This window comes from Perissodus microlepis, chromosome 22 (genome assembly GCF_051167445.1).
Source record: "Perissodus microlepis isolate ML-2025 ecotype Zambia chromosome 22, ASM5116744v1, whole genome shotgun sequence".
Classification (NCBI taxonomy): domain Eukaryota; kingdom Metazoa; phylum Chordata; class Actinopteri; order Cichliformes; family Cichlidae; genus Perissodus; species Perissodus microlepis.
In genome coordinates, this window is record NC_140481.1 from 24875536 (window position 1) to 24899351 (window position 23816).

Below are 23816 nucleotides of genomic sequence, written 5' to 3' on the forward strand. Positions count from 1 at the left end.
GGAATACGTGCAGAACATGCAAGGAATGCTTTGTGACAAGAAAAAGAAAAACATGTGTGAAACGTGAACTTATACAGGAGGTATAATTAACTGAGTGTCCAAATGATGCTTTACGTTTGCAACACATTTGTTTTGTTTTCTCATATTGTAGTTTATTTTATTGAGCTACATGCTATTCACCTTATTTAAGCTGTTGTGAATTATATATATATATATTTTTTTATATATTTTTTCTTAATTAAATAATCTTATTCAATTTATTTTATTTTTTATTCTTTTGACGATGTCTTAATATATAAACAGACATCTACTGCTTTCCATGCCAAATAGTAGCGTAATACTTTTATAAATATTTTATTAAATTGTGTCTTTAATCTTTCTTCATATATTTGTGCATTTTGTGCACTTATTTAATTTTTATATATTTCATGTATTCACTGTATATATAATTTTTAGATATAGTACATTTGAATTTATTTTTTTTATATATTTATATTTTATATTCTACAGGTTTCTCTGCGTTTATGCATCGTCACAAAAAGTCTCGCGCGATCTGGACTCAGCGTTAGCGTTAGATAGCGTGAGGTCGAGCGTTAACTACCCGTGAATGTCGACAAAGCGCACTATTTAGCACAATTAACAGAGAGAGAGAGATGTCCCCGAGTAAATATGTTATGCAGTGTGAGCGTGTAGTCCGAGCGCCTTGCCTCTCGTAAAGGTACGGTGCGCCTGTTTTGTTCGCTAAGTTGGTTTCGGTGCCGCTGCTAACAGGCTAGGTGGCTAACACTCGGTCAGCGCACTAAACCAGGAAGGAGGGACCCGACGACCAGGCAGCCTGGCCTCAGAGGTTGGTCTACTTCTGCAGACATTTATTCTTAAAAAACGCCTCTCGTCCATTCGTGTGGAAACGGGAAAAAGGTAAGCGAGTTTGATTTTGTGGTTGCGCTAATAGGTGTCGTTAAATGGTGAAAAATGAGTAACGTGTTCATTAACGTTGTTGCCTGCAGGGGAAGTATCGATAGCTGCAATCGGTTTTTACTGGACTCCACGGTTGGGGTTGCACATTAAAACAAACCAATCATTAACACATCGATGTTTAATGTCATTTTGTAAAGATTTTTCTTTCTTTTTTCCATCTCTGTGACACCTGCTCTCCTAACCTCAGGCAGTCTTCTTGCTTAAAAACGCATTCTTAAATGGTAACGGTTAACAAAACTAGTGAACCGATCAAACTCGAGGTTAAAGATGAGTGCTGGTATCCACGCTGACCTTTATATAAAGTGCGCTTGTTCAAATGAAATTTGGCTTTTTTATAGAGTAGTTACAGGGCTTATTAGTGCATATTGTATAATGCAAAGAGTGACACAAATCCAACACTATTTGAAGGTAACTGAGCATAGACTTATAAAATAAATGGCTATAGGCTACGCTCAAGGGTATTTTAGTGCAATCTTACCAACTTGCATTACTCCCACAAATCCAGCCGTGTTGTGAAACCCCATTAATTCTCGCCCCTGAACAGCTAACAAGGTGAGGAGTTGACCCACAGTAACATATATTCAGGACTTACCATGAAGTCCTGTAATTTGGCTCATTTTCATGAAAGATGCCTCCCTTTTTTCCTTTCTCTATCTAAAAGCAAAGTTGAGCCACACACTGTAGCTCCTGCAACCTCAATGGTATTAATAAGCTTGTCCTCCATTTCTTACCCCAGCTTGTAGGTTTACACTATACATAATGAAATAGATTTTTTTTTTTTTTTTTTACTGAAGTTCTAATATTTTAACCCACACTAAATGCGTATTCACCTCTATTGGAGTCAGCCGTCATGTGACACCAATACAAATGACTACCAAATTTGCCTCAGTTTACATTACTGCACATACATGCATTGCATGCAACTGCATTGTCTGATAGTCTTTCAGTTGCTGCCTTATTTCTCAAAAGGTTTGGTGCAGTGGATGGATCTACATTCTGGCGTAAAAACTTGTGATTTGACACAAGTTTTTATGCCAGATGTCCTCATTCATCAGGGCTTGGAAAAAACTCTAGGAGCACACTAGCTTATGACCCTCTTGAGATTAAGGTTGGGTTTTCTCCAAGGTGTCGAACCAGGTGTTTCATGTGTAAGTGTTAACTATTATAGGTTAAAAGACAAAAAAACCCCACAGAAAACCGAGAACAGTCAGTTCGACAAAGTTTAAAATAGGGCATGCAAATATTGTACGCGTCTTTAGGATATATGTGAAACCATTAATCACATTTTGCATGCCAAATATCCTTGCACAACATACTAACCCCATGTTGCTTTTCGATGCGTCCGCTGGGGTATGAATGTGTGTGAATGTTAGCTAGAAAGCAGTTGGTAGAAAAGGCATAGAAAAAAGTGCTTCTATGAAGAAGTGAATGAGGCTAACCCTAACCCTACTCAGGTAGAGTAGAAAAGCGCTGTATAAGAACCAGTCTATTTACCATTTACTTTGTATTTAAAATTGCACAAAGTCAGATAAGTTTACTGAGTGCAGTTAAGTGGTTTATTATCCAAGTTTCTGTGCAGATGGTGATTATACATCCCTTTGGTTGTGTGGTACCGTTGGATCACTCTGACAGAGCCAAACCTACTGATCGTTTTCTTTATCATAGTACAGCATAACAGTTGGCATGGCTGCTATCATTGCCAATGAGGGAGGGAGGGGCTTAACCTGTCTGGTGTTGCGTTTGGATTGTAATATATGTGAACCAAAAGGTAACTGCTGTTTGCGAATTAATAAAATTAGAATTAGTTATTTAACAAGACTAGTGTTTCTTGTGTTGACTAGTAACGCACACATCCCTAGTTTAAAGTAATTGTGAATAAAACATGAAGTTTATTTAGTTACTTTTTATTAGAGTCAGAAAATAGGATGGTATAAGAGTTTCTCGTTGGTAAATATCCTGTCAATTACAAGTTGTTAGCCAATAGTAATGTCGTGTCTTCAGTTATACAGTCAGAGCAACCCCATGCACGTCCAGTGGGGGCGTTCAACAGCGCCAGGCTTCCTTTGCTTTAGCTTGCTTGACCCCAGTTGGAGAGAACAGGTATCACAATGGTTGTTATCAGCTTTCTTTCTGCTTCAGGCTCTGTACTTGCTCACATAAAAAAGGGTGCTTTGCGGGTCATGTGACCCTTGTTCTGAGCAAAATGATCAATGTGAGTGTCACCGCCACCAGTCAGATATGTTATCAAACGATTATTACCAATGAAATTCAACTCTGTTGCAAATAAGACAAAATTAATGCTGCTGAAAATTGTTAATCTTGAAATTTATCATATAGAGTGGTAAAATAAAGCTTTTGATTTAAGTATTTTTGTCACTGACTGCTCTCTGTGCTGCTGCTGTTGATTTCTAAGTGGTGGCTGCAACTTAGATCCCTGAAACTTAAAAAGTTGTGTGTTTTCTATGTTTTTTAGGAGCAGTAGCTGCAGCAGTGTTAAAAAAAAGAAGAAAAAAGACGTAGCAGCTAGGGCTGCCACGATTAGTCGACTAGTCACGATTACGTCGACTATCAAAATCGTCGACGACTGATTTAATAGTCAACGCGTCGTTTGAAGCTTTGTAAGATCACAAAAGACGCAGGAATAAGTAGTAGGATTTAAGAGTGTAATAACGGACTGAAACAGAAGATGGCAGCACTGCATGTACAAGGATCCCAGCTGCCGTTAAACCCCGAAGAAGTAGCTCTCTCCCAGAATTCATAGCGCAGCCCAGCTCAGTTTCCAACAAAATAAACGTTAAACATATTTTCAGGCGAGAATGTAGCTGTATAAACCTCAAATATCTGCTCGGTTTATCAAGACACCACATATTTTCAAAAGCACTCCGACGTTTTCGGAGACGTCTGTTACCCACTAGCTCGATAGCTAGCCGGGGGCAAGGTCACTAGAGCCCGTGAGAACACCGGACTCCCGGCAAATCGTTTTCAAACCCACCGCCGTCTTTCGCTACTCAGGTTAAATATATATAAGTCACTTGATAACTTAAAAATGTTATGGTTTGGCTTTTTTTTTAGTATTTTATTTGTTCCTGAGTAAATCGGTTTGGCTGAGATTAAAGTTATAGTTTTTACACAGCTGAACAAACGTCAAGCAGACAGCTCATTATCAGAAATGTGAGATGCTCCAGAATATACTCCGGTGTCCTGTTATATTTTAGATAGCAAGGAGTTTATTAAACTTCAATGAAACAATCTGCAAATTTCATTAAAATTTAATAAACTATCATCTTGTCTTTATTTTTAGTTAGCACAGACCTTAAACACTTAAAGCTGTAAGCTAATGATAGTTATATAAGAGTATGCATACATATTTTACATATGTCCATATAGACATCCCCAGTCTGAATACCAATGAAGCAATGCTAAACTGTTTAATGTTTTCTAATATATGCAGACATTTCCTGTATAATAAAATACACCAGTATCTGAAGAAGCAGCTTTATACTGACGTAGCTCAGTACTGAAATACTTAAGAGTGAAGACGCCATTTTGAAATCACCTAAATTTAACATGATTTGTTATTCTTGTTCTTCCAGTTTTCACCCACGGATATTTTCCCCTCGCAGCTTCAGTTAGTTTCATTCTTCGCTCATTGTGCTTATAACCGTCAAGCAGCACTTTTTGCTTTTCAGAGTAACCCCAAACCACTTCTACATTATTTATTGCACATTATCTGATAGTTGAGTCGGGGCATGAGAAACACTTTGACATTCAGAGATGGTGTGTGGTGAAAGCGCTGAAGTTATTTGTGCTTGTTTTCACTTCCTTTTTTTGGTCTGGGCCAGTGTGAGTGACGCTTTGGTAGCATACAGTAGGTAATGTTGTGAGAGTCACCTTGCTTTAATTATCATTCAAAACATACATAAAGTCTGCAAAGGGGGCAGACTCAGGGCTGCTGCTTCTGTGAATATAAACTCTTTATAAACTCGCAGCTTTTATAAGCTTAGATTTGCATAAACAGTTTCTTAATGAGAGACTCACTGCTTACACAGGAACCCTTTCATACAAGGAGATTGTTTTCTTTCCTTGGTATTAGACTGATTTTTTTTTTTTTTTTTTTTTTCACTGAAGGAATTTTTTGGCTGACCTGAATATTTATCTTTGTTCGAACCGTGGGGACCTCCCCTGTGGGATTTCCTTCATAGGTTTATTCAGGGGACAAAGAAGTATCTGATAATAGGTAGATTCTTCTGAGCAGCCTTGAAAACAAAGCATGCACCAATATCTGATTTGGATCGGATATTGCTCAGATTAGGGCTGGGCGATATGACCCAAAATTCATATCTCGATATTTTTTAACTAGATGGTGATATACGGTATATATCTCGATTTTTTTTTTTTAAAGCCATAAAGTAAGAACAAAAAGAGAGTTCATAGTCAAAGCTGTGTCCCAGATGTCACACAGGCACTTTTATTAACATACAGCATAGATGTACATGAAAAAAAACTACTCAAAAATAAATTATGAACATTTATTAAATAATAATGCTCCATAAATAAAAGAAAACTGTTGTTTTTGTGTATAACAAAGAGCTCACAATTGTGCAGTCAAAATGTAAACTAAAAGACGCTGAGCATAATAACATAGACAGATTTCACAGCTGCTCTGTTCCCAACTTCTACTGCGTGACTGACAGCCTGGAGTTTGAAATCCGCTTTGTAACCATAACCATATAGTAACATAGACTATATCGATATAAAGGATATTGTCACATCTTATATCTCGTATAAAAATATCGATATTTTTAAAAAACTCGATATATCGCCCAGCCCTAACTCAGATCCTGACTTGGAAAAGTAGATCAGACATCACTGTCAATATGCTGATCTTTTAATTTCCGTTCTGTGTTTACTGGCCACCAGCAGCAGGACATTGGTTACTTGTAGGAGAGCTCACAGCAGCAGTTTGGAGGTACTTTCTGCCTGCTACACGGACAGCTTTTCACATTTTTCCTAAATATGCTCATCTTTCTCTCCTCCACACTGTTTTCCACCAACAAAAACACTCCATGGGGAACGTTGAGGCGAGCGAGATGAACAAGCATTTGTTCAAGTACAGTAAAATTAAAAGCTCTGAATTAAAAGTCAAAACCAGAAGTCAGTTTTCTCTCACTTGATGATGATGATGATGATGGGTCAATCTAACCACTCCCACACACATAAATAATTTTCAAAGCAAGCAGAGGTCCAGGCATGAACCAGTATTGGTTATATGTACTGGGTAGATTCAAATAGGAATTATGTTAATTTAACACGTTAAAGAGAGGAAATGACCACCTTGATTGATGAGCGATCTCCAGTCACTTTGATTATTTGGATCATCATACATCGCTGCAAGCTGTTGATTGACTAAACTGCCACAAGCAAAAACCCAGCAACCTCGTGGTAGCCAGGGGTGAAAAACAGGGCAAATGGAAGAGTTGAAAAATGAAAGTCAGAAATGACTCATTGACTCAGTAAAGGCTTTATGGGCTTATTGCCATAGTTTAGGCCCTGAGAAATTTAACATGAGAAAAACTAAAGAGAAGAAAAAACTATAGAGTGAATGAAGAGAGAAAACAAAGTAGTGAGTCAGAGAAATAATGCACCAATAAACTTGCCCAGTCCTCCTTACAACCCTGCAGGAAATTGCTGCTTTTAACTGAGAAGCAGGCTTTGTTTCATCTGCTGTCTGTCCCACAGACAGAAAAAAAAGACTGAGACAGGCAGCCTTCAACCTGGTCACTACTTTTTATGATGGCCTGTGTAGATAAACAGCCATCTAAATAATCTTTGTTTCACAGACAAATGGAAAAATGGAAACAAAACAAATTGCAATTTGAAGGAACCCTGAAAAGGAAAAAGGCATGGGTTCTTTTGAAGTAAAATCAGCCATTGAGCATTCACAAGTTTGGGGAAAAAAAACAAGTGAGGACCTTTTGTGCCCTAGATTTGCACAAATGGAAAAAACTCAAGTGGTCTGCAGTGGTGGTCTGAAAACTTGCATGAAAAACCATTGTTTAGCAGGTAGAAAGTGGCGTCTCTTCAAACCACAACATTCGGTTAAACCCCCCCACAGTTGTCATTTCATTGCTGTCTCAAAGTGAGATCTTAAAGGCTTCAGACTTTAGAGATGACAGTTTGACGTCATTATCACCCAGGATGCTGCCTCTTAAACATCCTCCTTAGTTCCTGTTGCTGTAAACGAGTTCTCCGCGCTTTACTGCACAAAAGCAGCTCCGCCCGCTCCATGCCTGCTGCTTTCTGAGAGTTTGAAAAACACTTGAAACACCCCTGCACCCAATTTAAAGTTAGTGGAGGGTAAAAATACTTGTTACCTTATCAAAAACCGGCTTGTAGATGAGTTAATTCACAAAGTGTGGGCTGAGAGAGGTTGCCTACAAAAAATGTTTTATGTTGGTGGTTAAATTTTTGATTAAATATTTACGTCTAAAAAAATACTAATGAAAAGTCATAAAACAAAAGCCAAGCTGTTGGTTTTTTTTTTTTTAATTTACCAATAATAATCCTGCTTATTGATAGGAAAAGGGAGAGGTGGCTACCAGCAAGCAAAAAGAGCCATAAACGGGGAAAAAAAACTGAAAGAAATTCATCATAACATCACAATAAAACTGTGGCTTGTGATTAAAGTAAATTGGGACACGGCGTACTTAAGTTTAGGAATCGTTGCTGTTGATAAAGAAAGTCTCATCGTCTTATCCTGCAGTGTTGGGATAAAACACCATCTGCATCCCCCAAAGGCTTCTTTAATCCCTCACCTCCTCTGAGGTTTCTGTCAGCGTTGATTAATTAGTTATTTTTGGAGTTGAGGTTACTTAACAGGAGACGGCGTCTGTTTACTTCACTGCTGCTCTTTAACTGTCGCACAAAACAATGTTTAGTAGAAGTGGTAAGATTAAAAAAGAAAGAAGTAATTCAGCGATGAATAGTGTTGGGCAAGCTGTCTTAAAGACAAAATCTACTTGTTGAATTCAGAAGCATTAAAAACCCTTGTTATTATTGCAGTAACTATGGCAACAACCTTTAGGGGTGCTTGATTAAACTACCAATCAGTTATTTTGGTGCAGTCTCGATTACTGAACATGATTTTTCATTAACTCAACAAAAGATTAATTTTCAAAGCGGATTTTCTTGAACTTCAGCTGTAACTCGAATAAAGAAGTACTGAAGTCACAGGTTCGCAATGCCACTCCCTCAAGAGCAACCGGTCCTCTCCTGGCCTGCAGCTGCTGCACGAAAATTTTAAGAGCAGGTGGTAATCATGAATTTCCCTCTGGCTTTCGTAACCCTTTGATAGTTCAATCGTGTTTGAGATTAAAATCACCTAGCCCTATCATCACTGTGTTTAACTGTCAGTTAAAACAAATCTTTAAAGGTATGTTAAACATCTAGAAATTTGATCCTTTATTAGAAAAAGGCGATGAAGAAAAAAAAGAGCTTAAAGTTTGGAAGATCTTAAAACATTTTAAATGTCACCTGTTATTTTTCAAAATTTGTAATTTGCAGTCTTAAATAGCAGCAATATTTATATTTGTAGCTAGTAATGATTAGCATGTTAGATTTTAAAAAGGACGAGAAACTTAAATAGTGATCAGTTGATGTTGATTTACTTTCTTTGTATAATTATTATTATATAGTTATAAAAAAATAATTTTGAGTAATTTTTTTAACCCATCCATATGTCCCTTTTCTGCTGCTTATGTGGATCCAGGTGACATGATATAAAAGGAGTACTTTGTTTTGCCCTTGTTGGTTTCCCATCATATTGAAGGTGAAAAGAGAATAAATTACCTTCACTCGGATTTTAAAAGCATCTAACAGGTGAAACCCAGCAAGAACTTTTTTTTTTTCTTTAAGCAAATTTTTTGTGAGATTTTAATTTTGCGAGCTACAAAAAAATTTCTACATCTGTTAAATCACGTAAGACAGAGTCATTACTTTATCTATACTTGGCTAGTCATGTTTATGTTCTTTGTCAATACTAAGTGGTCCAATCTGAAAATGATCACACATTTGACCAAAGATATTCATGTTTATGGTCTTAACTCTTAAAACACCCAGTAACTGCCCAAATATTAGGATTTCTCCATATATCTTAAGACACATCAAGCAAAGTTGTCACAGAAGCAAAGTTCACCACAGAGCTGATTCTGTATTTCTGACTGGATTTATTTGATAAATTAGTTTTTAAAGAAACAACAAGCCTCACACATTTGGACCATGTTGTTTGTATCTTGTTGCCATCTCGGTGGCTCGACTGTGGATGTTGAAGCATGTCTGATATTTAGCCAGCTTTCGCTCCTCTTCAGCAACAGCCTGAATATCTTTTGTGCACAGAAGCTCTTCTCCTCCTGTCTCATATTGCTGCCGGCTCTTGTGTATATGTTTACACCTTGATCCAGCTGTCTGCTGCGGTCTCTAAGCTGGCCCATTGGCCTTGGTTTGTTGCCACTGAGTTGGTTGTGATTTATTTTCATGACAGTTCAAGGTCATGGGGGGCCGCAGGGTCTTGGTGATGGGTAAGAAGGTGTTGCGCACATTATTCAGTGTCTATCTGTCAGCAGGTTTTGCAGTGTTTAGCTGCGTAGTCCTGATATATGTTTGTTTCATTTGATGTTTGCCCGACATAACAACCTTTGGTACTTGTTTCATTTGCTTAGTGACGCCTGGAAAGTACATTCTGTGTTCAAGCAGCTGTGTTCTGTTTTTTTTTTTTTTTTTTTTTCAGGAAAGCAATACTTTTACTGGCCTGAGATCAAAGATGTCAAAGCCTCCAAATTCTCCTGCTCGGTCCCGCTCCAGATCGAGGTCTAGGTCCAGATCCAGGTCCTACTCCAGATCCCACTCTAGAAGCCGCTCAAGATCCAGAAAACGTCGTTACAGGTAAACATTTGACTGAACTTTGGGGTCACAAATATCAGTTTTTACATACTTTGACCTCATAATTAAATAAATAATTGATGGATGGATGGATATCAAAAACAAGGAAAGCATATATTAGGTTGAATATAAATAAATATTTCAGTATGGCTCAGCAGGGTGGCGTTTTTCTGATATGTGCTGCTTGTGCTGGATACTGACACTTATATGACTCCAAATTGACACATTAGGAGGTGCATATGCTTGCTGCCAGCTGAGTCAACTAGTAAGAGTATAATATATAAAGAGCATACTGTAAATGTAGGCTTGCCAAGAGGTCACACACATAAATTACAGTATATATTTATTTATTTATTTTTTTAAGTTGAAGTGAGATGAAATTAAAACTTATAAGATAAAAATATTGAAAATAAGACCACTCTTTCCATTCCGGTTGCCAGATAAGACCACTTTTAGGTTATCAGAGGCTAAAGAAAATAAAAGAAGAGAGATCCAACAATGAAGAAGATAATATAATTATTAAGATGAACAAAAACAAAATGGAATAATTTTAACCCATGAGAATTTAACAATACCTGTCCACAGGAAATTCATATTTGTGTTTGTTAAAGGTGTCTGATTGTTACTAAGTAGCTTCTAAAGTCAGGCCAATATTTGTCAAAGAGGTGTGGTTTCGTTTTGATGTTAAACATAACTGACAAGCGTATAAGAGGAGATTTCTTTCATTAAAAAAAAAATTGGCCTGGTGGTGTGAACATTTTACAAGTACTCCTTAAATGGCCATGATTTGTTCAAAATTCAAGTGGTTTCAGAAAGAAGAGAAGATGAGCTTTAGGGGATATCATGGTAACACGACGCATTCACAAGATACATTGTCATACTCAGACACTTGGCGAATAAACTCTCAAACGATGTGTGAATACGATCACTCGAGTGATCACTTGAGTCTTAAGATAGCTGGTATTCTTAACTTACTGGTTGTAAGTTAAGAGCTGGTTTTGTTTAGCTGGCTCTTCTCTGCTGTCGAGTAAGTCAACCAGTAAGATTGCGTGTACAGTAATTATTGTCGACAATATCGGGAATAAATAAATGTATTGTGTTAGAGCTCTGACTTAAAAGAGGAGGAAGAGGAAGAAATGGAGTTGAGTAAGAAGAGAGCGCAATGAGGAAGAAGTGCATGATAAAATATACAAACGTTAAATGGTCGAATATAATTTAAAAGGGGTGATCTTTAAATTAAAAACAAACTCATAATTGACACTTTACAGCATTTTTTTAAAAGCTATATTTCGTGTAAAGTTCATCAGATCTCATTTATCCTTCATAATTCTCGGGTATCTGGACTATCCCATTAGAAATCCATTGTGGTGTAGAGGGTTAGATGATAGAAGGCTTAGAGGGGAGTGTCTGCCCATTTCTAAAGGAGGTCAAAGCATTCATTTCCAGTAATCTTGTCTAGTTTGACAAACTAGACCTTGTTTGTTTTGGAACATATGATGTTTGGCATATGATGCAAGTAATAGTTGCTGTCATAGATTTTGGCATTTACTATCTAAGGAAAATTCAGTCAAAAATGAGTGCAAGTGGAGTGTATTTGTGTACAAAGGTCTTTGTGGCTTTGGTGTTTACTGAGTACGAAGTAACAAGGAAATGCTCGGCTCGTGTTTCACTCACTATCTGATTCGGCTCATCTTTCAGTGAAGCACTCATGCAAAGGGCTGAGCGGTTTCAGTAAAGATCGTTTCTTCCTAAATTATCTCTCACAAATACAGATGTTTTGCAGCTGCATGTATTTGTGTAGTATGCAGTATTTGCTCAGGTTCACTCTGTGGGTCCTTCATCCTTGACTCAACACAGCTCATTCTAGGTTTGATTTTGATTTGCATGATTTGTTTTTAAGCAGTTTGCATCAGCGCACCTTCACTCTAAAAATCTACCGGCGTGCCTTTCTATTTCCAGTCTGCCTGTTTTTGAAGCCAATAAACACATTCAGAGACAGTTGTTAGATTGTTTTCTTTTTTCTTCTTGCCGTATTGAATATCAATGATTTTTCAAAGCAGGAAATAGAAGATAAGAGTCACCACTCTTGGCCTTGTTGTTATCTCCCTCCCTTTCTGATGCCTCCTCCCTCTGGATCTACTCGTTTTTCCGACACATTCATTAAGGCCCTCGTGTGCGAACAAGTGTTGTTTTTTTTCCCGTCTTGTATTTGATGCAGCCGAGTCCACAACAGCTCTGTTTCAATGAAAAGGTCCAAGGGGTAAGCAGAGAAGATTTGTTTTCTTTTTTCAGGAGAGATAATCTGTGTTGCATGAGTAAAAGTTTGACTTTGATTTTATCTGGAATGTGTAGGTGAAGTTCCTTAAGTAATTTTGTTGTTAATGTAACCATTTGCTGAAATGGAACTCTTTTAATCACGGAGATCTGTAATGTCTGTTTTAGTTTACATGTGAGCAACCTGCTGCTCCTTCCAATCAGGCCACAGTGCTCAGTAACTGAGCTCCTGTGTGCACCTACATTATGGTCTGTGGACCACTAGGGTCCGTTTTGTAGCCTCAGAGATCCACGAGTGAATAAAGGTTTTGTGTGACATCCGAGTCTCAAAGGTTACCAGAGCAAAAAGACCTGTTCTTGATTTGGGCTCCATCTGCTGGTCAGGCAGCTGAGGTGTTACTCCTGTATTATGAATCAGTATAAATTTAAGCATTTAACTTGGAGGGCTTCAACTTATTGCTTTCGATGTCTATTTTCTGAGTTGGTTGTTTTTGGCTTGTAAGATGATGATTGTTGCTTAATTTGTTCAGCAGCAGCCCAAACAAAATATAAAGTTTTAAAGCAGACCAGGAAATAATCACATTAAATAATAATTTGTGCACTGATAGATTATCTAATCCTACATTTTCTGTTTTTAAATTAACAAAGCTACATTTTGGGAACCTCTCAGCTTTTGCAAACATTTGATAGTCAAGTGGACATTTATTTGATTTTAAATCGGTTGATCTGAAATATTGTCTTCCCAACTGTGCAGGACATTAAGCTGGACTTGAATCAGAAAAGAGAGACATGAATAATTTAACCTGCACCGATTGGTGCAGATGAGTGGGCAGATATCAGTGGTAAACAGTGTTTGGTCAGAACATTTGCCTGGATTTTATTTTTAAAGCTCATTGTTTGTACTCTCTCTTTCAGACTGTTTCTATATGAGAACATAATGGTTAACTGTAACAGGGAGATAATTACATACGTGAGTTATTTTAACAGATTTAGCTTGTCTACTAAAATCTAGAAAAAAAAAATTCCTGATGCTTAGCCCAGACGAGGCAGAGTTTTCCAGAGTGATTTTATGTTTGAGTGGTTCAAGTTTTTGTCTAGTTTTAGTGACAGTAGTAGAATTCAACTCTTGTCTTCTCGACAGCACAAGCTTAAAACAAAAGGACCAACAGTGACAAAAGAAGCCCATCTCGTCACAGAACTTTGGCTCAATAACACAAGTTTTCTAAGACAGTTTTTCCTGTCTTAGAATGGGACTTTGGGAATGTCTATTTACTGTGTGTGTTGGGATGATTCAGTCCTCCTTTTTTATTCCCCATTTCTCAGACCTTTAGTTTTTATTAACTGGTGAAAGACCTAAACCTCTTTGGGGCATGCCTTTTTTTTTTTTTCCACATGTGCAGGAATCAGCACACAGCTACAGCATAGATGTTTGTTTTCAAAGCTTTTTGTAGCACCCACAGACTACTAATGCACTAAGATTATAAACCTTTAGGTTTTCAGAAGTTTTCATTCAAATCTTGTATCCCCATGTCGAGTAGACCCGGTTGAAATGTGTGATACTTTCCTTAGAAGACAACAGTTTGACAGTGATCTTTTTGTATTTGGGGTTGTGTGAATTACCTGTACTGACTTGTTCTTAATGTTATGAACAGCTTTTCACATGTATCTCCTCTTCTCTCTCCCCCCTCCTCTTTTATTCAGTTCTAGGTCTCGTTCCCGTTCTCGCTCGCACTCTCCGTCCTATAGAAACTATCCTTCTCGGGACTATCAGAACAACAGAGGTGGCTTCAGAGGTTACAACAGAGGCTACCGTAGGCCCTACCACTACCGAGGTAGAGGCCGAGGCTATTACCAACGCGGCCATTACCAAAACAGAGGTGGAGGAGGTTATGGCTATAAGGGTAATTGGCAGGGTGGTGGTGGTGGAGGAGGAGGAGGCGGCGGTGGTGGTGGTGGCGGCGGCGGCGGCTGGCATGATCGGCATCATGACCAGGACCACCATTCTCACAGCCCCAGGAGGGGCCGCTCACGCTCCCGTACACCCAGGAAGCGCTCGGGCAGCCGGAGCCGCTCCCGCTACTCTGATCGTTCGTCTTCTGGACGATCCCGCCATTCTAGGCGCTCCAGCTACTCCTCTCGGTCCCGCTCCTCATCCCCACGCCACCGCAGCAGCAAGGGAAAGCCCAGCAACAAGGATGCTAAAGACAAGCCAGTTGAAAGTCAGGTTGAGAAGTCTACTCCGGAACCAGATGGCAGCGTCATCGAGAAGGCTTCTGGAGGCAAATGGATTGACTACGACGCAAGCCCCAAACCAACCAGCCCAGAGACTAAGAAAGAGGACGCTCCTTCTGGTCCTGAGGTCAAAGCGCCCACCAGTGGTGGCACTATGTGGAAAACCATCAGCAGTGCATCACCTCCAGCAAAGAGCCCCACAAAGTCTGGACAAACGGCCTCGTTCAGCGGATTTGGATTCTTCTCAAAGGATGATGTCAAAACTACAGATAAGACTGTGATCTCTGCTGCCTTCAAAAAGTATGTCCAGTACTTTATTTTAGATATTGAAATGTAATTATATTATTTTCTCTTTTTATTTTTCCTAACAAATCATGAACGTTATTTGTCTTTCAAACATGTTTAGCTTTTTTCAAAGATCCTTGGAAGAATACAGTTTAAAAAGGAATGAAACATAAGACTCCTGATTTTAAGTGAATTGAAAATGTAGCCGGCTGTTTTCTGAGAGGAAGTTGTATGAAATCCCACTTACTTAAGACGATGGTGTTGACGTGAGTATATAACCATGGAAATGTGAGTCATGGTCTGTACTGTTTGCATTGGGGATGGGCTTTTTTTTTTTCCATAAGGTTGTTTAAGTCAAATGATGACAAGCATCCTGAAATTTGAATTGGCAGGTGGTCTCCAAATTTGGTTGTAGTGCTTGTGTTTGTCTGCCATCAGTCTCTTGAGCAAAGTGAAGGGTAGTTCAAGCTTTTATTTTAAAAAACACACTAACTGGGGAATTAAATTACTGGTCCTGGTTCTTAAAAGCAAATGTAGAAGTGCCTTAAACATGTTTTAAGGCACTATTTTTCTAAATGGCCAGCAAAGGGTGATGTTTAAGGTTGCAATAGACTTCTGGTTCTATAGAAATATGTGAGAAAACGGCCTCAGCCTCCGTTATTTTGTGGTGACTTTATGATCGAGCCTCAGGCCATACTGTTTAAAATATGAAGCCAATTTGTAAATTATAATAATTTTTGAGTTAGAAAGGACAATTGTCCAGGATTTGCATGTTGGCTCACGAGTAATTAGCCCCAGGTAATTAGCAAATGAGCATGCTGTCAGATCCACCCCTTCACAAACCAGTGGGAGATGCTGCTGTCTAAAACCCTTTAAGCCATTTTTCTTCAGAAAAAGCAAGGTCTGCTGATGGGTATTTGAATATGAAGTCATGAAATTCAGTAATTATAGAGCTCTGAAGGGGCTTAGTAAACAGCCTAACTGCTAAAGTGGATCTGAAATTAGCTGCTTTAGCTCCTGTCCCTTTAATCGAGGAATTACCTTTTCATATTCTGACCTCAATGACTTTAAACTTTGGTGATGTATATTTGAGCACTGACCATTGTAAAAATAAATGGAGACAAAAATAAGGTGCTTTTATATTGTAAGCTAAAGACCCTACAAAAACACTTTGGTCATGTAAATGGAGAGTCTTTTTTTTCACACATTAAGGTTAATTATGGACTTTGACCATTTATATTTACATTATATATTCTATAGATAGATAGATAGATAGATAGATAGATAGATAGATATAGAAGGCATACATTTTCATTGCTATGCAGATGACACCCAGCTTTATCTTTTCATGAACTCACACAACTTAGCTGAACTACAGGAATGTATTAAAAACATTAAGTTTCTGTATGACCTCCAATTTCCTGCTTAGAAGCAGTACAATAACCTCTGACAACTGAGGTTATTGTATGCGACTCTAAAAATCTCTAACCAGATAGTTACTCTGGATGGCATTAGCTTGGTCCCCAGTAACACTGGGAGGGATGTTGGAGTCGTTTATTAAACAACTAAACAAATGTGTAGGATTGTTATATCTTTGGGCAGTGTATCTAAAATTAGCAATATCCTGTCTTAAAGTGATACTGACAAACTAGCTCATACATTTATTACTTCTAGTCTATTTCTGCCTATAAATACACATTCAGATTCATGATTCTGTTTTATTAAGTGTCATTAAGTGATTTTTCTTTCAGAATAAAAGGTAGTTTCAAGATTATTTGTGATACACAAGTTTAACAGAAATGAAAATGAAAACATTAAGGAAGGACAGAAGGTTGGGTAACAGGAAAATGTCTAATGTTTCAGTAAATAATCTTTTTACAACCTGGTTTTAAGCATGCCCATCCCCAGTGTGTATTGTACCTTTCACTTTCAGCTTGTTAGAACATGTTGCACTTGTGTGGTCTTGTTTTCCCTCTTGCATTATTCATCCCAGTCTGAAATTATTAATTTAAATCGTATTATTGGTTCACTTGGAGGTGCGGGTGCTAAAGTTCACTTTGAATTTCTCTGTTTCAGGTTTATGGCTGAGAACAAAAACAAAAAGCAGGCAGCTGAAAAGGAGAACAGTCGTGAAAAGGAGCAGATCACTGTAGATAGAGAACAAGAGAAAAGTGGCAAAACTGGAGAGCTCTTCAACCTCTCGTCCTTTGGTGACATCAAGGAAGACAAGACTATGCCTTTCTTTGAGGCTGGAGAAGAAGAGTTCCTCAAATCACACGGGATGAAAGAGAGGGACCTTGAGGAGGATGCTGAGGTAAAACCTGCCCTTGTAGCTCGGGACATGTTCGGGAAATGGGGGGACGAGTCAAGCTATTCAACATCTTACCCGTCCATTAAGGAGAAAGTCCGTGTAGACCCCGAAGACATAGACCCCATTGATGATGTGGAGGAGGAGTTGTACCGAAGCCGCAAACATAAGAAAGAGGAGAAGTCCAAGAAGAAGGAGAAGAAAGAAAAGGAGAAGGCCAGAAGGAGTTTGTCCCCACCAACTACTTCAAGAGAGAAAGACCGGCCTCTGTTCCCTGGAGCTTTTCCTCCTCGTGAACAATCGCCCGCACCGCGTCTGTTTGCATCAAAAGAAGACTTTGAGCTCAGAATCGCTTCTTTAGATGAACTTCCCAGGTATGTGCAACATGACGTCAAAAAGCTGTCGGCTCTCTTTTTGCAGACTAAGGCTACGTTCACACTGCAGGTCTTAATGCTCAATTCCGATTTTTTTGTCTGCTTGTTCACACTACAAATAAACTACAAATAAAATGCGACAGCAAACACGCTCTAGTGTGAACCCTCAAAGCGGCCCGCATGCGCAAAGAAGACATCACACACAACGCACTCTGTTTAGACCCAGACCAAACAATATTGTTTGACTGGTGGCCCTTAATATAAAGACTTCGGACTTTACGTTTCCCAATTTTTGCTTTAAGTTATTTTGTTATTTACATAATAATGTAAATAACCTAATAATTATCCTTATTGCTGTTTTAGAGAGGAGCGGTGCTTCAAAGGATAGTTGCAGAGTTCTGTCAGAATCTGCAGATTATACAGTACAAATAAAATGTTCACGTTGTCTTCCCAACAGTTTCACTAACATCTACACTGGATGGCCAGGAAGCGTTCGCGATGTCTTCTTGGGCGCTTCTCCGGAGCTGATAATTGGCGTCTGTCTTGTGTCAGTGACGTAAAAGACGGATTTAATGCGACATGACCGTTCAAACAGCAGTCGCTTTCTAAAACATCGGATATGTATCGGATTCAGTACAACTTACGAAAGTGACCCAGATTGGATTTGAAAATATCGGATTTGTGTTGTTCACACTGTCATACCATGATCGGATATGGGTCGCATAGGGTCAAAAAAATCAGATTTGATGCGCTTTCGCCTGCAGTGTGAACGTAGCCTAATGCTCACGGGCAGTAAAGGTGGCACCAGTAATCTTAAAGCTTAGCTGGACACTTTTCTATTTTTAAGATTTCAAACTTAAAAACCAAACCAGCAAATCTCTCAATAAGGAAAGAAAGAGATGCTTTTTATTGGTGTGACGTTTGCATTTTAAACTTCACAGCTTCTTTAAAAACAAAAAATAGCGTCTGTATTTAACACTGATCTCAAAATTTGGTGATTTTAAAAACACAATATTCCAGTGCCATTTTTGTTTTCTTTCAGACACTTGAAACATGAACAGACTTCCCTAACACTTGTTAGATGTAGTTATTTATTTACACTGTTCAGGGAAGTAGTAGACTGTCATCTGGTGGACACGCTGTGCATTGTAATTACATGGTTGAAGGGTGTTTCTCTCTTTTTTACTCTTAAGTTTTCATTTGTCAGCCATTATAAATGCAGATACCAAATAGCAAATATTTCATCATATATTTGTTCAGCATGTTTGCATTAATCTTTGCTCCTTCCTTCCTGTTTGCTCTTAGCTCCTCCCTCTCTAAAGATCGCCACCTGCCCCGGGAGCTGCTGAATACCACTAAGAAGGATCCAGAATTTCGCTCCATTTTCCAGCACATTCAGTCCACACAGCTCCGTCGCAGCCCGTCTGAGCTGTTCGCTCAGCACATAGTCTCTATTGTGCATTACATCAAAGGTACAGTGTGTTTGCAGCGTCACGTCCGTGCAAAAGTTTGGGCAAACTGATGAGCGCCGACGATTCATTACTTGCATATTAGCGAGTTAGCAGCGTTAGTCTTGTGTGTATTTTGAATAATACCTTTCTGTGGTTTGTCTGCAGCTCAACACTTCCACTCCTCAGACATGACTCTAAGTGAGCGCTTTGCCATGTACCAAAGAAAAGCTGCAGAGGCAGAAATGATGAAGCCAAGGAAGAGCCCAGAAATCCACAGGTAGCCTCCAGAAACGACTATCTGATCATTTTTGATTAATTCATCCAAGAATCTCTGTTCTGAAAACTTCCTACAATCACTAATGAGGCTTTTCCCTCGTCTTTTAGGAGAATCGATGTTTCCCCCAGTGCTTTTAAGAGGCACTCTCACCTGTTTGAGGATTTGGAGGAGACAAGCTACAAGGTGACGAGCCCTTTTGAAATTTGACGTATGTGGAACAAGCAAATCTGAGACAATCCAGAGCAGCAGTGGTTCAGCTTTGTGCTTTTCTTTCAAAGGATGCGTATTTCTAAATCAAAAGAGCCCAATTGTGTTTTATAAGTGCCAAGCAAGCCCCCCAGCCTATGAGATATGGTTATTGATTGGGTATATACGAACCCAAGCAAAGGCTTAAAGGAAGTGAATTAAGATCCCGAGTCCAAGCCTCTCAAGGGACGATTATCAGTGCCTTTACCTTGTAAGTATTTTTCCTAAAAAGAAAAAAAATCAAGCCACAAAACTGTAAAATTCAGTTTATTTAAATAAGCTACATGCATGCTGCTGGTTTCCACAGATACTTCCACAAATAGCTGTAAGATATAAACATTTTGTTATCATAGTTTTTCTACATTTGTAACAGTTGCAGATTACAGTAACATGTTTCTTGACCACCTGAGGGAACGCAGTGTTTGTATATGTTGTATACAGTGTGGTGCTCTGTGCATTCATTCAAAAATTTCCCATCAGCCCTGTGAATGGCTACTTTAACTGTTTGCTAAAATCGAATCTCTGCAGGACCCAAGTAAAAAGTTCAAAGGCGACGTGATGGACCTTCGCCTGGATATTGAAAGACGTAAGAGGTTTGCTGGGAAGGAGCGCGACTTCAAGCGTGAAGGGGCCAGGAGCCCGGGAGGCTCCCAGGGACTGAGTAGAGAGAGGTCCTCTGAGAAATCTGGGAAGCACCACAAGAAATCCAAGTACGTCCGTTTAAGCATTGTCACTGGAGGTTGAGATGAAAAGATTTCTCTTTACTGTGTATGCTTCAGCTGACTGGAGTGATTCAGTTCAGTTGAATTTGTTTTTATTTATTTGACACAGATTCATAACAGCAGTATCAGTATATCCACTGATTCATAACTTAGTTTTAATGACGCACGTCCTTTATTTTTTGTCGCCTTCCTTACAGGAAGGGTAAGAAGAAGCGGGATCGCTCTCCTTCCTCTTCTTCCTCCTCATCCTCCCAGTCCCCTTATCCTCCGCCATTCAGAGGCAAAGAATACATGGGGGAAGGGATGGAGCACCCTGAGGAGGGCTTCAGCCACACACGCTATCCACCGCGGGACTACGCTGGCCCTGGGGACCGAGGCCCTCGAGATTATGAGGGCCATGGCATGGAGAGAGGCCGAGGCCGTGGATTTGTAAGTTCCCTTCATCTTTGAATGTCTCCTTGGCTGTTTCTGTTATTGACATGTATTGACATGTCATCTTCTTGCGATTTCCTATCCTAATGGCAGTAGACAGTAGACTGCGCTTGTCTGCTCTGTTCCTTCCTCCTAATGCTACGGATCATAATGTGGATGATGACAATAAATGATGATGATGACAGTCTATCATACATATTCCATGCACTACATGGTTTTTATAAAGGTAACGTAGCGCCAGTCAGTGGAAAGTCAGCTCATCACTAAACTCTAATGCCTGTAGTCCATCAGTTTGGCCGTGTGTGTGTGTGTGTGTGTGTGTGTGTGTGTGTGTGTGTGTGTGTGTGTGTGTGTTCTTGTCTCATTGTCACAGGACCTAGTTATAATCTTCTCCTCCATCTCGTTAGATATCAAAGAGTTTGTCTCAAGACTGCGAGTTTCAGTCCTGCCTGTTGTTTTTGCTTTCAGTTCCCCAGAGTCAGAGGAAGAGGTTGGAGCAGGGGAAATTATCCCGGCAACAACAGCAATGGAAACCCTGCCAACATAAATCCTCCAGTGCGGCCGCCTGACGAGGAGTGGGACCCTGAATACACCCCCAAGAGCAGGAAGTACTACCTGGTGAGTCTCTGCAGCTGCTAATTGATTTACTGGTGTATTTGAAATGGAGGACATGCAAAGCCGACAAAGTAGTCCAGTGAACAACAGCTGTTCAGTCAGTGCAAGGCATAATCCAAAATATATACTCACTGATTTATTAGGTACACCTTTCCAGTATTCAGCTGCACATTCTTTGGCCTTGAGAGCTGCTCTGCTGGATTTTGATTTGGTGACTGGGGTCATTTGAGTACTTCTGCCGCTGCAGCCCATCTATGTGCATTCAGCGATGCTCGTTTGCACGTCTTGGTTGTAACGAGTGATTGCTTGAGTTATTGTTTTCTTCCTGTCAACTTAACTCACCAAGACCATTCTACTCTGGCATCAACATGACATTTTCATCCAGAGAACTGCAGCTCGCTGGATGTTTTCTGTTTTTCAGACCGTTCTCTGTAAAGAAAATAGTCTGTAGAGACAGTTGTGTGCAGCTTCTTAAACCACCAATAACCATTTAAATTAAAGTCACCTAAATCACTTTTATTCCTTATTCTGATGCTCAGTTTGAACTTCAACAGGTCGTTTTGACTATGTCTAAATGCCTAAGTGCATCGAGTTGCTGCAATGTGATTGGCTGACTAGATAAGTCTTAAAAAGCAGTTGAGAAGGTGTGCCTAACAGAGTGAGTGCTATTCCTCCAAAGTTGATTCTGTTGATCTGAATGTCTAATGTTTTTTATTTGTATTTCTTTTTAAGTTTCTGTTTTCAGTTCAGTTTGAGTGAGTTTGCTCGATCCTGTTCAGCTTTTATTGTTTTCAGCGGTTCAGTTGGTTTATAAATATGATGTAGAAAGTATTTGCCAGAAATTCACTGGAGTTTGTCTGAAAATGTTTTAGCTCCTTCAGAAAAGATTTCAGGTGCTTTGGACTTCTTTGATATTTAAGCGTGTGTGAATGTTGTGGGATAAATAAATCACATCTTTACCCTTTCAGCACGATGATCGCGATGGAGAGAAAACCTGGGTTGATAACCGGGGCAGAGGCCGCGGCTCCTTCCCCACTCGCCGAGGCCGCTTCGTGTACCGAAAGGGAGGCAGCAGCCCGAAGTGGACCCACGACATGTATCAGGGAGGAGAGGAGGGGGAGCTGGCAGACGACAGCCTGGAAGTCGACCATAAAGAAGCCAAGGGCGCTGGGGATGCGCCGAGCCTGAAGCAGTAAAGCTCTCGCTCCATCACCTACATGTAGAAGTCCTATCAGAGCGGTTAGAGTGCTGATGAAGGGGTTAAATTTCTGTTTTCTCCATCTTGCTTCATCTCACGTTTTAACGGTTAACATGTTCAGTGAGTTCTCTGTGTAGAAGTGAAAAGAGGAGCATAACTGTTACTGTGATTGTTTTTTTGTTTTTGTTTTGTTTAGGTGTAAAATGGTGAGTTTTGATTTGTGTTTATCGCATCAGCAAAGATTCGAAAAGGTAAAAAATGTTTCCACGGACACGGCAAAAAAGAAAAGAGATTGTGCCTTAGGAAATAATACGGTCACGTGTCCGTCTGATATGTTTGAAGGTGTAGGAGAAATCTGATTAATCTGTTTTGGGGGTTTTTGTTTTGTGTTTTTTAAATGCATGAGACATTTGATTCATACATTGCTCAACGGGACCAATCGGAGGCAGCTGCCCGGCTCGCTGATTCGCAGACGTGGCGTTCTCCCCAGGCGTTCGTCACTTCTGCTTTCTGAGCTTTAACACGCAGCTCATCAGCAGCTGCTGCGTATTCTCGTTGGTTTGTGGATGTTTCCATAGTAACACGGATGTGTTTTAGACAGAAAACGCGTGAACATTTTTCCGGCGCCGTCATATCTGTTTAGATAAGAGGCCATGTTTGTCTAGATTTTTAATTAAAATAAAATCAGTAGTGTTACATGACATAATCCATGTATAGAATTAGATCTGAAGCTTTGTAATCCTGCAGTTTTACTTATGTAAAAAAAAAAAAAAAAAAACTAACTGAAGAGAAATGTGAAGATTTGTGGGGAAAAAAACCAAACATGACGTGATGATTTTTAATGGAATCGACCTGAACTAGCAGAACTAGTTTGGCCACATCTCGCCGCGCCCTTCTCGTCCACGTTCGACTGTACATACTGCATGAATCAAACAGGACTGATTTTGTTCGGTCTGATGCTGAAATCTTTTTTACTGTTCAAGAGCTTTGAACTTACCCGTCTTTTAATTTTCAATAAATTTTTCTTTGATTCGGGGCATTTTTGTGAGTGTTTTCTCTTTAGAAAAAGAAATAAATGCAGTTTCAGGGGTATATCTTATTACATGTGGGTTACAGATCACATTGAATATACAAAAACACAAAATCTTCACATAAAGTGTATTATCCTAGAGTTATTTATCTACATCTAAAAACATGTTAAGATTTTTGCATATTTTCATGCCTCTGTGCTAATAAATTCTTGTAATTGCTGTGCATTTAATTAAAAACTATAAGTATTATTCACTTGGACACTGACCGGCTCGGTTTGGTTTTGATACCCTTAAAATTATGCAGCTAACTCTAAAAGCAGTACAGTAATCAATCTAAAAGAGACATCAATTAAAAACTGCAAAAAGTCTCAAATGACTTTATAAAGCTTCTCATTTTTCATGAACACTTTTAACCCGTCCCACCCCCGTCGTTATCTACGGTTAACTAACAGCGCT

At 39.3% G+C, this 23816-nt stretch overlaps 1 protein-coding gene across 1 annotated transcript; it reads left to right on the forward strand.

Moving 5' to 3' along the window:
* The first annotated feature begins 544 nt into the window (after positions 1-544).
* thrap3b (thyroid hormone receptor associated protein 3b) lies at positions 545-23368 on the forward strand. The gene is made up of 11 exons (XM_084918885.1): positions 545-918; positions 9764-9918; positions 13891-14721; positions 16783-17388; positions 18694-18860; positions 19005-19116; positions 19224-19299; positions 19891-20072; positions 20282-20513; positions 20985-21134; positions 22100-23368. The coding sequence occupies exons 2-11, from the start codon at positions 9797-9799 to the stop codon at positions 22325-22327; spliced, it is 2706 nt and encodes a 901-aa protein (XP_084775011.1). The 5' UTR covers positions 545-918; positions 9764-9796; the 3' UTR covers positions 22328-23368.
* Positions 23369-23816: the final 448 nt, after the last annotated feature.

Coding starts and splice junctions, on each gene's coding strand:
- thrap3b (XM_084918885.1), top strand. CDS start 9,797: ATGTCAAAGCCTCCAAATTCTCCTGCTCGGTCCCGCTCCAGATCGAGG. Junction 17,389..18,693: donor TCTTTAGATGAACTTCCCAG/GTATGTGCAACA, acceptor GTTTGCTCTTAG/CTCCTCCCTCTCTAAAGATC. Junction 21,135..22,099: donor AGAGCAGGAAGTACTACCTG/GTGAGTCTCTGC, acceptor TTACCCTTTCAG/CACGATGATCGCGATGGAGA.